The following is a 13,205-nucleotide window of genomic DNA, read 5'->3' as shown; positions in this document are numbered from 1 at the left end:
TACACATTTATTTGTACATATATGTGTGAAGAGAGTACTTGCTTTCCCTCGATAATTAGCAGCTATTTTATCATTATAATACATAATCATCTGAAACATTTAATTTTATTACATGTAGTAATATTGTATTTTGCACATTGGTAGTTGTGAATGTTGACACTTTTTGCCGTCAATGGCGTTTGATAGACGCACCTGTGTCGATGTGTCAGAAAATTTGATACTATATTGGCTTGTATATGACGTTACCTTCAAACAGTGAGATGTAATTATAGGAGTGGCATTTACGAATTAATTGTAATAGATAGTAGTGTTGTAGACAGCGTGACCATTCTAATTACGGATGTTTAAAATTGGAATATTCAGTAGCTGTGAATATGGAAGTAGAAAAGAATACCTCAAAACAGGTTGACACTCAACTCTCGACAAGTAATTCGGCGGAATTTAATAACAGCATTCAAAAAGATAACGAAAACATTGAAAATGTTGAGAATTCATTATCATCTTTAAAAAATGTAATGATTGAAACCGAAAAACATGAGGATACTACTATATATGCTCAACTGGATGATCCTGAAATTTATGTAAAAGATGTAGAAGATAATCGGATATTAACAAACGAAGAAGGCAAAGAATGTACTGAAAGCGAGGAGAAAGAATTCTCAGAAAATGCAACAGTTTCTAGGAACAATTGTAAGACTGAACAGTTAAACACAATGCCAGAAAATTCTACTGATGGACATGTATCCCAACCTCCATTAGCCTTTACAATTGATTTTGGCAATAAAGAAGTTGATACAACCAAGTATCAAAATTTATTTGAGAGATACAATGCTAGACATAAAAGAAATTTATCCACATCCAAGGTTGGTTTCATTGCTTCTTGAGAAAGCATTAAATAAAGTTATTAAAATATAAACACAGTGAAGTGATGAGAATGTAAAAAGTGATTTAATGTGCTGTAACTACAATCATAATTAAATTTTCAGGTAGAAATAAATACAAAAAAACCTGGTACTTTGGGCTCTTCAAATTTAATGCAAAAACAAAAAGTTTCTAGTACACATTCTGAGGGTTATTTTAGCAGCGAAGATGATACTAAGCGTAAAACAGATCAGTTGTCAGAGAAACTGAAGCAGCTAGGTAAATTTATTAACTTTTAATTTTTAGTTTCATGTATTGTGTTTTTAGTTGTTGTTATTAAGATACATTTTATCTCTCAGTAACACTTAAAACTACTTATTATCAGTAGTACAGTTCAGAGTTGTTTGTAATGAATACATTTAATATATAATTTTTTAAATAGTATTTGATCTTTTTACAATTATTAAAGACCAATTCCTTTTGAAGAAAAAATGATGTATAGTGGAAGACTATATATGTATTGTATGAGTCATGATGAAGTCATCTTCACTATGCTTTTTAATATTCTCCTCAAGTATTTCCAATATGTTCACAGTATGTAGGCCGCTAACTTTAATAATTTTTATATCATTTGTGAATTGGTAATAAAACTTCAGTTTGAATTAAAAGAAAAAGTATTGTTTTCTACTTATTTTATTTAAATATTTTTAGTTTATTATTAATTATTGTATTTTGTATAATCATATAAAATTTATGTTTCAGGTTCAAAATCATTTTTAAAATCATCTAATGCTTCAAAAAAATTTGAATTTACTGTAAAAGCATCAAATTTTCAAAATAAACAAGATACGATGACCAGATCTTTTGAGCAATCAAAGCAAAATAAATTTTCTCACAAAAATCTGTCCTTAGAACTTGGTAACACAGAAAAGACGAATACAGCATCTTACTGGGTTCCACAAAAATCAGCTACAATAAATGATTTAAGTCGAATTCAACTAAATAACTATGATGATGATACTGAAAAGATGTATACAAAGAATATTGACACAGCGGATGATTATGAACATATGTCTGATGTCTCAGAAAAAGTTTCCAATGTTAATTACGGACAACGTAAAAACGTTAACATAAAAGAACATAATTTATCCAGTGTAAGCTACACAATGGAAGTAAATCCAGATGATCCAACTGAGACGGATATAGATGTTTTTAATGTTAGTAATATTGATGGAGGATCAGATGGTGCAGTTAGTGAAGCAGGAACATATACAATCCATAAAGATTACACTGATGAAGAAAAAGCAAGAATGGATATTGATAAAGTATTCAGTGTAGGCGTTTTAACTGCAGATGAAAAAAGTGAAGCATGTATTCATAGTTTTAAGGTGAACTAATATTGTATTGATTATTTATTATTATTGGATGGAAGTTTTTATTATCATTAGTTAAAGCATTTTTCTTTTAAAGATGTGTGTCTCAAGAGATAATAATACATGGATATCAGAATGGGCCACGCAAGTTGCGGAACACAATTCTCTTCCATCTGGAATTGATGGATCAACTAGTTATACTCCACCGCTAAGTCCTTCCAAAATACCATCCCCTATTCATAGTAGATCTCAAAGACTGGCTCGTAGTCGCTATGTACGAATAATTTTTTATCTGTGACACTATTATAGTATCACATGTACATAATGACAAATACTTTTAGGAACAGAAAGATGGTAATTTAAATACAGAATCATACCTCAGAATAAGGGAAAGAATTGGTTTAATTTCGAACCAAAATGTAATGATTGATTCTGGGGGAGAATCAGATGATGATACCAGTAACAGTTACAATACACCTCCACAAAGTTCACAACAAACACCAGTGCATGGTTCTTTAGCAAGAAGAGGAAGCTTGTCTGAATCTCTTTTTAGAAGGATTAATACCAATGAAGCTCGAAAAAGTATTCGCAAATACTTAAACTTGAACAAATCAAAGACTGAGGATGCAGGTGCAGAATTAAGTAGTCCGTCCAAAGATTTTGCTTCCCTTCACATAGGAAGACGAAGTAGTTCCTTGGACAGGTAAAATACTACTTTTATACAATATATATTATGCATATATATTAATCATAAACCAAAAATGAATATTATTTTTTAACATAGGAGAGGATGTACATCTAATGTAACAGAATGTAATACGTCCAAAAAAAGTGGTGCAAAGTATTACCAAGATGATGAAATTAAATATCCAAATAGTCCTGTTTTAAGTCATTTAAGACCGTCTACACCAAAATTAACTAACAGTCCAATTGTAGCGCGTAAAACAGTTACGAAAATAGTTAATTCGCCAGTATTAGAAAGAACTAAACATTTAGCAAAATCTTCTCCTCAAGCTAAAAATATTGGGTATTTTACTTGTGTTGAAAATAGGTATGTATATAGAATAAAAATCATAAATACTTATATTTATTATAATACTAAACATTTTTTTTTTGAAGTCCATACATGTTAAGGAAATCTAATAGTACCGCAAGTTACCATGAAGGAAACGTTGGCTTTAATAATAAGGAAATGTTAATAAAAACTGACAGTGTTCTTCAAAATAGTCCAATTCTTCAACGTAACTTAAGTATCCAAAGATCATGTAGTAATGCAAATATTAGAAACATAAAATCACAAAGCCAATCATCTCGTCGTAGTAGTTTCAATAGTAGCGATATTGATAAAACATCTTCAGGAGGAAGATATCTCGCTGCTTCTGATAGCAGTAGCGAGGCCGGTGAACAACAAGCAAAGTCTTCGTTAGTTTCAGTATCTTCTGGAATTAAATTAAACCGAGCTTTTAGTATCAGAAGAGCTAGGTATTTAAATAATATGGCACCTGTACTAAGTGAAATATCAAACATTTCAAATTACGTTTTATAATGTACAGATTAAACTGTGAATCTGATACTACACCAAATACTACACCGGAAGAAAGGCGTAGAAGAGCACAAAGTGAAATAAAATCAACAACTACAACAAAACAACAAGGCTATCATAGAAGCCGTGCAAGTAATGTGAATACACATAATAAAGAGTCTGTCAAAAAATCAGAACTTCCAAAACCTAGAGCTGTATCAATATCAAGAACTGATAGTACTAGACTGAGTATGAGAGTGCCAAAATCAACTCATGTAAATAGTTTTATTCGGTTCCTGTATTACTTAAACGTATTTTACAGCTTCAGTAACTTCCAATATTTTATAGCATGCTTCCGTTGTACAACGTCCTAATCAAAAAACAACTAAAGATCAGAAATCTGGTAGAAGTAATTCAACATTAACTTCAAAAGAAGTGGAATTTCAAAATTGGAAAAGAAGAAAGAGTTACGATCCAATGAAAGCAGCTGCCGAAGGTAGAAAAAAATTAATAGATAATACAAAAAAGCATCACAGTACAGAAGATAGTTCAGGAAAGTAAGTATAATTTTAGAATACACTATTTTAAATCCTTGTTATTTACGAAAAAGTATTTCCAATTTGATTGTTTATAGTCATGATAATTCCGTATTACGATCGGCAAGTTTTCATGGAACTGGCGGTGCTCTTTCATTAACCAGTGAATGGTCTGACAACGAATTAAATATTGCTCAAAATGACCGTCACGTACCGCCACCATGCAGTCCACAGTTGGTAGGTATTCATATATGTGTATTTTTTAAATAAAATTCATGATGTTATAAATAATCGTTACTGATTTTTTAATGCACAGGAAAGCGATAGTGATTTAGAAACATCATATTACCTACAAACAACGCAAAATGTAGTATCAGCCATGTCAGCTCGTATAACTGTCTGTCATTCGCCTTTAATAGATTCAGATAATGAAAGCGATGAGGATACTAGTCATAGCCTACATAAAAGTGTACCAAAAACATTACATGAGCATACTGATACAGAAAGTAGTGACGATCGTCAGCCTAATGTACAGAGTACTGTTCCAAATACTAAATACAATAAAACACTTAGGTAAGAATTTACATATAATCAGTTAATATTATTAGTTAATACAGGCATTCTAAGAATTTATTTGTAGTTTGCGCAGAGCGCGGGTAGAATTACAACCTTCGAAATTGTCCACAAATGTAAATAAAAATAGATCAGTCGTGTACGATACCCGAGATAAATCTGAACCTACAACAGGTATTAGTAGAACTGATTCTGGGCGTTTTAGTATACGGTCAAGTAGAACCAATCCAGTATGTATTTCGATTTATACAGACCTACTTACATATAGAGTATAATATTTTTATTGTTTGTATACATTTCTTGTTTAAGGGATCTAAAGTAAAACCAAAAGATGCAAAAAAGTCTACAACGCCTAATGCAAGGGAGGTCGAAATGCAAAATTGGAAACGTCGTAAAAGTTATGATCCTATGAAAGCAGCAATGGAAGGGAGAAGAAAAGCAGGCTTAGCAAAAAAAAATGCGAATGCTAATCTTTCCCCAAGGTAAGCACATGTTCTTAAGCATTAATTTATAAAAGATTATATAACAAAATCTTTTATTCGGTTAATATAAAAAGTAATTATTTCAATATGTTGGTAGGACCGATAGCGATCGATAATCTAATGATACAGACCATCGATACAAGCAAGTGGTAGGAAAAAGACTTGTTTGACTTTGTGATATAGATTTTTTTAAGAGGTGGCATTGTAAAATGTAACTTTTGTTATCTTTTGTAGCCTCTTAAGGAAATCATATTGCAATAATACTGCTTTTTGATTTTAGTTTTTATATTAATCCATGCTAATGCACTATTAATCTATGAATACTATGGATGTTCGATTTGGAACAGAAAGTTAAATGAGAAGTACATTACTCTTCCAAGCATACAGTCTACAGTCCATATTATTCAATGTTTGTTTTCTAGTAAAATATACATATAATTATGCTTTAGTGAAGCAAATTATAAAAATAATGATTTATTTTTATTAAAATGATGTTATAAATTAAATGATTAGAAATTAAGTCAACTATAAACATTTTTTTTAAAAAATCTGAGTGTATCAATTACAGATTTCAGGTTAGTTTGTTGTGGCTTATTAATGTGGTACAGCTAGATTAATTTCTTATTTGTTCATTCGTTTGATTTGCATGATCTGAGAAAGAACCAAGCATACTGAAACATTTTTATCTGCACAGTTTTTGAGTATTTATTTCAGAAATTATAGTTGCTAAAATATTTAAATAAAGTGATATAAAATTCATGAAGCTATGTACACAGATACTATTATAAAAATTGAAAAATTAATTGAATTTTTTGCAGAATCTTCTGTTATACAGGAATAAAGCACCAGCATGTTAACATGTTATACATAATAATATGTTTAACTGGTTCTTTCTTCACAGATATTTGTAGTTTAAGAAAAATATTATTTACTTTGTTTTTAGTAATGTTGCAAGATCTCGCAGCTTCCATGGCTCTTCAGGATTCAGAGTCAGTGATTGGAGTGAAGAAGAATTGGCTATATCTGCAGATGAAACCACAGTTTGTTAAAGGGTCAAGTTATTGGTAATACTGTATAAATGAATCTAGTTATGAGAATTTTGATTACAACAATTAATGTATATAAAGGATAAGAAAATAATTCTTACAGAATTGCTCCATAAATAGTTCTATACACTTAGAATTAAATTAAATGCAGACGAATGTTAACAAAAAATCTTTTCTATATTAAAAGATTCTATTTTTTGCAACTTTTAATAGTAAGAAGCTATAGATTTATATGACTGTCAATGTTGTTCTAAGTTAAAATACCACTGTTTATGATTGAATATTCTTATATTTTAGCTTTTTTGTGACAATGTAAATTATCATTATGTATATTGGAATATGTTGTTTAGCATCAAATATTATAAGAATAGAAAAAGAGAAATACTAAAATCTTTTGGAAGTTGTGGTAAGAGGAAAGTAACTGCTATACATATATTTAGGGCCTAAAAATATTGAATACTAATAATTATACAAAATTATGTACGTAATTGGTTTGATTATAATTGGACCAATTATATAATAATGTAGGAATATAAATGTTTCTGCATCGTAGTTTTTATTATACAATCATTTTTCACTGTATCATTTGTTATAGAAATTTCTAAAGCTGATTTTTGGCTGTATCATATGCTCTCTAGTTCAATTAAAATTTTTTATTTCTTTATACACTATTATACACTATGTATCGTTGATAACGTTGCTAAATTATTAGTTTGTAATAAATACAGAATTATTGCTCGAGTATAGAGTAAAACAAATTTCCATGTATTAATATATAATATGTAAGAACTATTTGTGTTTTAATGTAAGTACATATTAACATATACGAAGAAAGAATGCTATTTGCTCTTGCAATGTGCAATAAATTAACATTTAATTATTTTTTATGTTCAGTAAATTAATAATCAATGTGATCATAAGATGCTTTAAGATGTTAGTCTGTATCAAAGTAATATTTTATTATCCAACATAATTATATGTCTTTCCATTAATTATGTAAATATTAGGAAACCATTTAAATTGATTATTAAAACAGATCTGTCTTGTATACTCGTTTAACGAGATTAATGCAGCTAATGCACTAATCACTGATCTGTACAATAATAGTAAAATAATATTAAACTCATTAGTATGTAATGATAATATTACCTAAGAGAAACATTTTAATGCACAGTGCGCAGTTTGTTTCTTTATTATAAATTTATCAATCATTTCAAATTCTGTAACATTTCGAATATTTGTTCTGACAATAGTTACTTGGATTTTTTACTGCATGATTTTTAAAATAAGTTATACTTGTAAGTGTAATAAATTAAAAAATCATGTTTGTTAATGCTTTAAAAAATATCAGATCTTCTGAAATATATAATTGCATATCACTGACAAAAGTTATGCAGTGAAAAGTATTATAAATACAACCCATAAAGGAAAGAAAAGTATTTAATAAAATGTAATATTGATCAATATTATTAAAAGTTCAGTTTTAAGAAAATTTTATTATTAACAATTGTACGTATCACACTTCATTATTATTGTTATTAGTACTATCACCGTCAAAATGTACTTGTAAATATCTCGTTTTAATAACTTGAGGTGCTGATTGTATAATTTGTTTATTTTAGTTTTTACAAACCCCACCAATCTATTCTATTGTTAAATATTTCATTACGAATAGAAATATTAACAACGAAGCGATATAATTTAGTTTTATGTGATTTGTATTTTTATTCTTAGATTGAAAATATAAAAATCCTTTTCGATATAAATATTTCTTCCAGATATGGTGCAAAACGAGTTACATAATAAGGCAGTATGTTTGTAAAACAGTTTCTAATGTCATACTACAAATATCTTTGGCGATAAATATTATGTATCACAGCTTGTTTAAGCATGAATATTTATTTCATGTTCTTCCTTTAAATAAAAAGTGGGCTTCCATTGTGAAGATCATTGTAATTTCAAAATAGTTATTTCCTATGTTAAGTTAATAACCCATTCTTTTTATTCTGTCATTGTTAATTAGAATAATTCGTCATAGTTGTAATTATTTTGAAAAAGGAAAGTGACGCAACAATAGTTCAAAAGAAAAGCGTGCGCACTAAAGCAAGTATTAATTGCTGAAAATTCCATTATGGCGCTACTATTGAAAATATGAAATCAGGTGGGTTCCAGGATGCACAGTGCACGTGGGTATACAATTTCAAAAAGTTATCATACGAAAGATTGACACGTGCTTTGATGTAAATATGTTATAAATTAATTTTGACGGATATTATATCAACAGTTTGAATAATTAAAGCTCCAACATGTATAAGGTACATTTAGTGTTTGTCAAAAATATAAGTATTATAATATTAATATAACCTTCAAATGCAATACAGCGTAACTTGTGTAAACGTCGGATATTTCAGGCAAATATAGATGATTTTTTAAGTCACTCTGACGATTCTGTATCTGAAAGTGCTCATAGTACTAATGATGAAATTCATCAAAATACAGATCAAGAAGACGAAGAAGATCTAGAAGATCTAGAAGATGAAGAAGATGAAGAAGATCAAGATGATCAATATGACCAAGAAGATGAAGAAAGAGCACAAATGGAAGAAATGGATGTACAAAATTATCATATGACATTGGATAAAAAGAAAAGAAAAGTTACAGATGATGATACAAATACTATATTAAAAAAAAAGCAAAAATTCAATAAAGATTTATATAAACCACCAACTGCAGAGGAATTAAATCAGCTCAGAGAGACAGAGAATTTATTCCATTCTAATTTATTCAGGTTACAGATAGAAGAAGTGTTAAATGAAGTTAAAGTTAAAGACAAGTACAAACATTTATTTAATGTGTGGTTTGAAGATTTTGAGAAAAATATAAAATTGATAAAAGAATCAAAGGAATATCAAGTATGTATTTTAGTATCATTGAAGGTTTATAAATTAAAATAGAATATATTATAATTTATGAGTTTAGTTTTCAGATCCAAAATTAAAGAAGAAATTAGATGTACGTATTCCTATGCCTAATGTTCCAGAAGATACAAAAGCAACATTTAAATTTCTGCAACCATCTAATATTGCTGTTATAGGATCTTATGCTATTGATACTACTATAAATTCAAATGTTACTGTAGATTTAACAATTGAGATGCCTTCTAAAATGTTTCACAAGCAAGATTATCAAAATTATAGATATCTAAAAAAGAAAGCAATATATTTGGCATATATAACATCTCATATCAGGGATAATATTGCTGAACACAAAAAATTTGTAGGAGATAATTTAAGGCCACTTTTGAAAATAGTTCCAACTGGAAAATTAGGTACAAAAGTCAATGTACTGATACATATATCAGTTCAAGAAGAAAGCTTCAAATTAAATAGATTCTTACCAGAGAAAAATAGTATTAGACCTGGGTGGTTTTTCAACACAGAGAGTGGTATGTTTTGAATATGTTATTGGTCTTTATATGATATATAACTTTCATAAATATCTTGTTGTAGGAACAGAGGATTTACCTCCAACACCATATTATAATTCCATAGTGCTTCACGATTTAACAGTGAAAATAAATTCAGAAAATATGAAAATAATAAAAGAATATCCTAATTTAAGGGATGGTATCATTTTGTTGAAAATATGGTTAGCTCAACGTGGACTAGGAAAAGGTTTTGAAGGTTTCAATGGATATATTGTAACAATGCTTGTTTTATACTTATTATCAATTAAAAAATTAAATACTTTTATGAGCAGTTATCAAGTAATCAGAAATGTGTGGAATTATTTAGGTATTGTACCTTTTAAACAAGTACAGTGGATAAACATTGATATGAGTATTATTATTAATAATTAACATTTTATATTACTAGCACAAGTTAATCTATATGAAACTGGAATAACAATGAATCAAGATGAAGATTGTAAAACAAGAATTTTAAATTATCACCAATATTATGAATGTGTATTTTTAGATAGTACTGGTTACTATAATATCACAGCTCACACACCTACAACTACTTATAAGTGGATACAGAGGGAGGCTGCACTTTGTTTAAATCATTTAGATACTGCACATGCTGATAGTTTTCAAGCACTTTTTATGAGAAAAGTACCATTTCATAGGGCATTTGATCATCTTATATGGTAATTAATTTTAAATGTTATAATTAAAGTATAGTGTTAAACTAACTTCTAAAAGAATAATAATAAAAAAAATATGTAGGTTTAAAGATACTCAAGTACTGAAAAACATAGTAGATATTAATTCAAGTCAAAATGATAAATTAAATTATGGGTCTAATTATCGAGCTCAAGCAATAAAAATTGTTTATAACATGCTAAAAGAAGGATTAAAAAATAGAGTATATCGGATTTGTGTGTTACCGAATGAAATTTCAGAATGGGACTGTACAGAAAAAAATGACAATGATATTGGGCAAATTTTTATGGGATTAGAATTGAACCCTGAATTTTGTTATAATATAGTTGAGAAGGGACCTGAAGCAAATTTACCAGAAGTAAGTGAATTATTTAAACACGAGCAAACAAAATCAAATTTTTTTCTATATATTGAATATTATATTCCAGGCAAATGAATTTAGAAAATTTTGGGGTAAGAAATCAGAATTACGTCGATTTCAAGATGGATCTATTCGTGAAGCAGTAGTTTGGTCAAAAGGAAAAACATTATCAGGGAAAAGACTAATTTGCAAAAAAATTGTAACTTATCTACTGACTAAAAAATTAAATTTTCTTAAAGACCAATTTATTTATATAGCAGACGAAATGGAAGAATTATTAAGATTGCCAAAGGTAACAATAGTAACTTCTGTCAACTCTTTCACTTGTGTAAATAAAAAAGAACATTGTATAAATTATAGTGTGATATTTAGGTCAAAATAACACATTTTGCATATGGCACAGGAGAAGAAGCTACATTAAGAGTGATAAATGTATTTAATGATCTTGAAAAAGAATTGATGTCTCTTAAAGATATTCCATTAGCTATACATGGAGTTCAGGGATGTAGTGCAGTTTTTCGATATACGGATACCTTTCCACCGCTAGCAACAGTTTATCGACCTGATCATCAATGTATTCAGAAAAATGAAAATTGTTTGATATTGAAATACGTATATAAAGCTCCTAAATACGTTTGCCCACTTGAAGTAAATCTGCAGCTATCAACTAGTGGAAAATGGCCTGATGATATCGAAGCTTTCAGGAAAACAAAAGCTGCTTTTCATATACAAATTGCAGAATGCCTTAGAAACCAATATAACTTAGTGTCAAGTGCAAATTTATCACACGTCGATGTATATAAGGTTAGTACAAGAAGGAGAATTTGTCATAATAAAGGTAATCAATTTGTAAAAAAGGGAATATTATTTTAGGAAGGATTTGTATTTCGATTGAGAGTAGCACACCAGAAAGAAATTGGTTGTCTAAAACAACAAATAACTGAGGATGGAGTAACAAAGTACAAAGACAATGAAGAATCAATCGAACTGGAAAATAATTTATTCGAACTGCCAAAACTAACTAGTGCTTTACATGGGTACGAATAATTTTTATAAATAATTTCTGTTTATATATATCTATAATCAAAATTATATTTTTCACATAATAGATTACATGTTCAGCAACCATCTTTTGGCGGAACCTGTTGTTTAGCGAAACGTTGGCTCTCTGCCCAATTATTGGATCATTCCCATATACCAGATGTAGTAGTTGATCTTCTTGTTGCTTCTATGTACTTAACTCCTGCACCATATGTGCCTACTCAAATGCCACAAGTAGCATTTTTGAGACTGTTAGAAATTTTTGCAAGGGGTCATTGGAATACAGATCCGGTTATTATTAATTTCAATAACGAAATGACAAGTGAGTATTTAAATAATAATATCATTGATTATTGTTTGTACTATTTATAACGTGACGTTTCATTGTAGGAGAAGAAATATTAGCTGTGGAAACGTTTTTCGGTTCATCTCGTAACTCTCTACCACCACTATTTATATCTACTCCTTATGACCAGCAAAGATCATTATGGACTAGAAAAGCACCAACTACTTTAATCTTAAATCGTATTACAGCACTAGCGAGGCAGTCTTTAAAATTATTTGAGGATCAGATTTTTTCAAAAGTTATATTGGATTGCAAACCTTTATTTAGGCCACCGCTCACAGAATATGATTGTCTAATAAATTTGAGACCAACTATGGTGCCAAGGAGGATGCAGGCAGTTGATCTTGACGACGAATATCCACTCCTTGATTGGCATCCGTACAGAAAGCACTCACAACAAAAGATACCAGTTGTGGATTTTGATCCTGTACAGTATTTCTTACGAGATCTTAGGGTAAATTACAACATCTTTGCATACATCCTATTGTTCTATAATTCTGATCGATCATTAAATGTATGTATTTTTTTCAGAATGGGTACGATGAATTTGCTTTATTTTTCTATGACACTTACGGTGGTACTACAATAGGAGTACTGTTGAAACCTTCAGCATTAGAAATTAAAGAATTTAAGGTATCAAACATTAATGGTCGAAAATGTAATGACGATGATCAATTAATTCTAAATGTTTCGGCAATGATTCAAGACTTTTACATTCTCGGAAAGGATCTGATTCAAACGATTGATATTCGATCAGACAAGTTTTCTTTAACTTGAACAATTTTGAAGTCATAAATATACAAAAATTAAATTTTGTATAATATAAAAAGCATGTTTACAACATAAAATAAATTTTTTTATCAATTAATTCACAATTTACTTACCATTTCTTCAATAAA

At 29.1% G+C, this 13,205-nt stretch overlaps 2 protein-coding genes across 6 annotated transcripts; both read left to right on the top strand.

Moving 5' to 3' along the window:
• The first annotated feature begins 133 nt into the window (after nt 1-133).
• On the top strand, nt 134-8,357 carry LOC100877313 (uncharacterized). Of its 3 annotated transcripts, XM_012281312.2 has the most exons (15): nt 134-863; nt 987-1,140; nt 1,624-2,249; nt 2,332-2,508; nt 2,576-2,937; nt 3,019-3,285; nt 3,354-3,716; nt 3,788-4,031; nt 4,105-4,313; nt 4,391-4,529; nt 4,609-4,865; nt 4,933-5,095; nt 5,175-5,347; nt 5,445-5,496; nt 6,291-8,357. In XM_012281312.2, exons 1-14 carry the CDS (start codon nt 375-377, stop codon nt 5,461-5,463), a joined length of 3,642 nt encoding a protein of 1,213 aa, XP_012136702.2. In that variant the 5' UTR covers nt 134-374; the 3' UTR covers nt 5,464-5,496; nt 6,291-8,357. The 3 variants fall into 3 exon arrangements, with proteins under 3 accessions (XP_012136702.2, XP_012136701.2, XP_012136700.2); XM_012281311.2 differs by lacking the exon at nt 5,445-5,496 and having other exon boundaries at nt 135-863; nt 2,582-2,937; XM_012281310.2 differs by lacking the exon at nt 5,445-5,496 and having other exon boundaries at nt 136-863.
• A 151-nt stretch (nt 8,358-8,508) lies between these two features.
• On the top strand, nt 8,509-13,174 carry Mat89Ba (nucleolar protein 6 Mat89Ba). Of its 3 annotated transcripts, none has more exons than XM_012281308.2 (12): nt 8,509-8,708; nt 8,805-9,305; nt 9,373-9,838; nt 9,903-10,187; nt 10,269-10,542; nt 10,622-10,916; nt 10,987-11,211; nt 11,292-11,723; nt 11,793-11,956; nt 12,029-12,282; nt 12,351-12,760; nt 12,838-13,174. In XM_012281308.2, exons 1-12 carry the CDS (start codon nt 8,700-8,702, stop codon nt 13,081-13,083), a joined length of 3,561 nt encoding a protein of 1,186 aa, XP_012136698.2. In that variant the 5' UTR covers nt 8,509-8,699; the 3' UTR covers nt 13,084-13,174. The 3 variants fall into 3 exon arrangements, with proteins under 3 accessions (XP_012136698.2, XP_076394228.1, XP_076394229.1); XM_076538113.1 differs by having other exon boundaries at nt 8,511-8,708; nt 8,893-9,305; XM_076538114.1 differs by lacking the exon at nt 8,509-8,708 and having other exon boundaries at nt 9,199-9,305; nt 9,373-9,405; nt 9,488-9,838.
• Nucleotides 13,175-13,205: the final 31 nt, after the last annotated feature.

Source organism: Megachile rotundata, chromosome 12 (genome assembly GCF_050947335.1).
Source record: "Megachile rotundata isolate GNS110a chromosome 12, iyMegRotu1, whole genome shotgun sequence".
NCBI lineage: Eukaryota > Metazoa > Arthropoda > Insecta > Hymenoptera > Megachilidae > Megachile > Megachile rotundata.
This window is presented reverse-complemented; position numbering and strand designations above follow the sequence as displayed.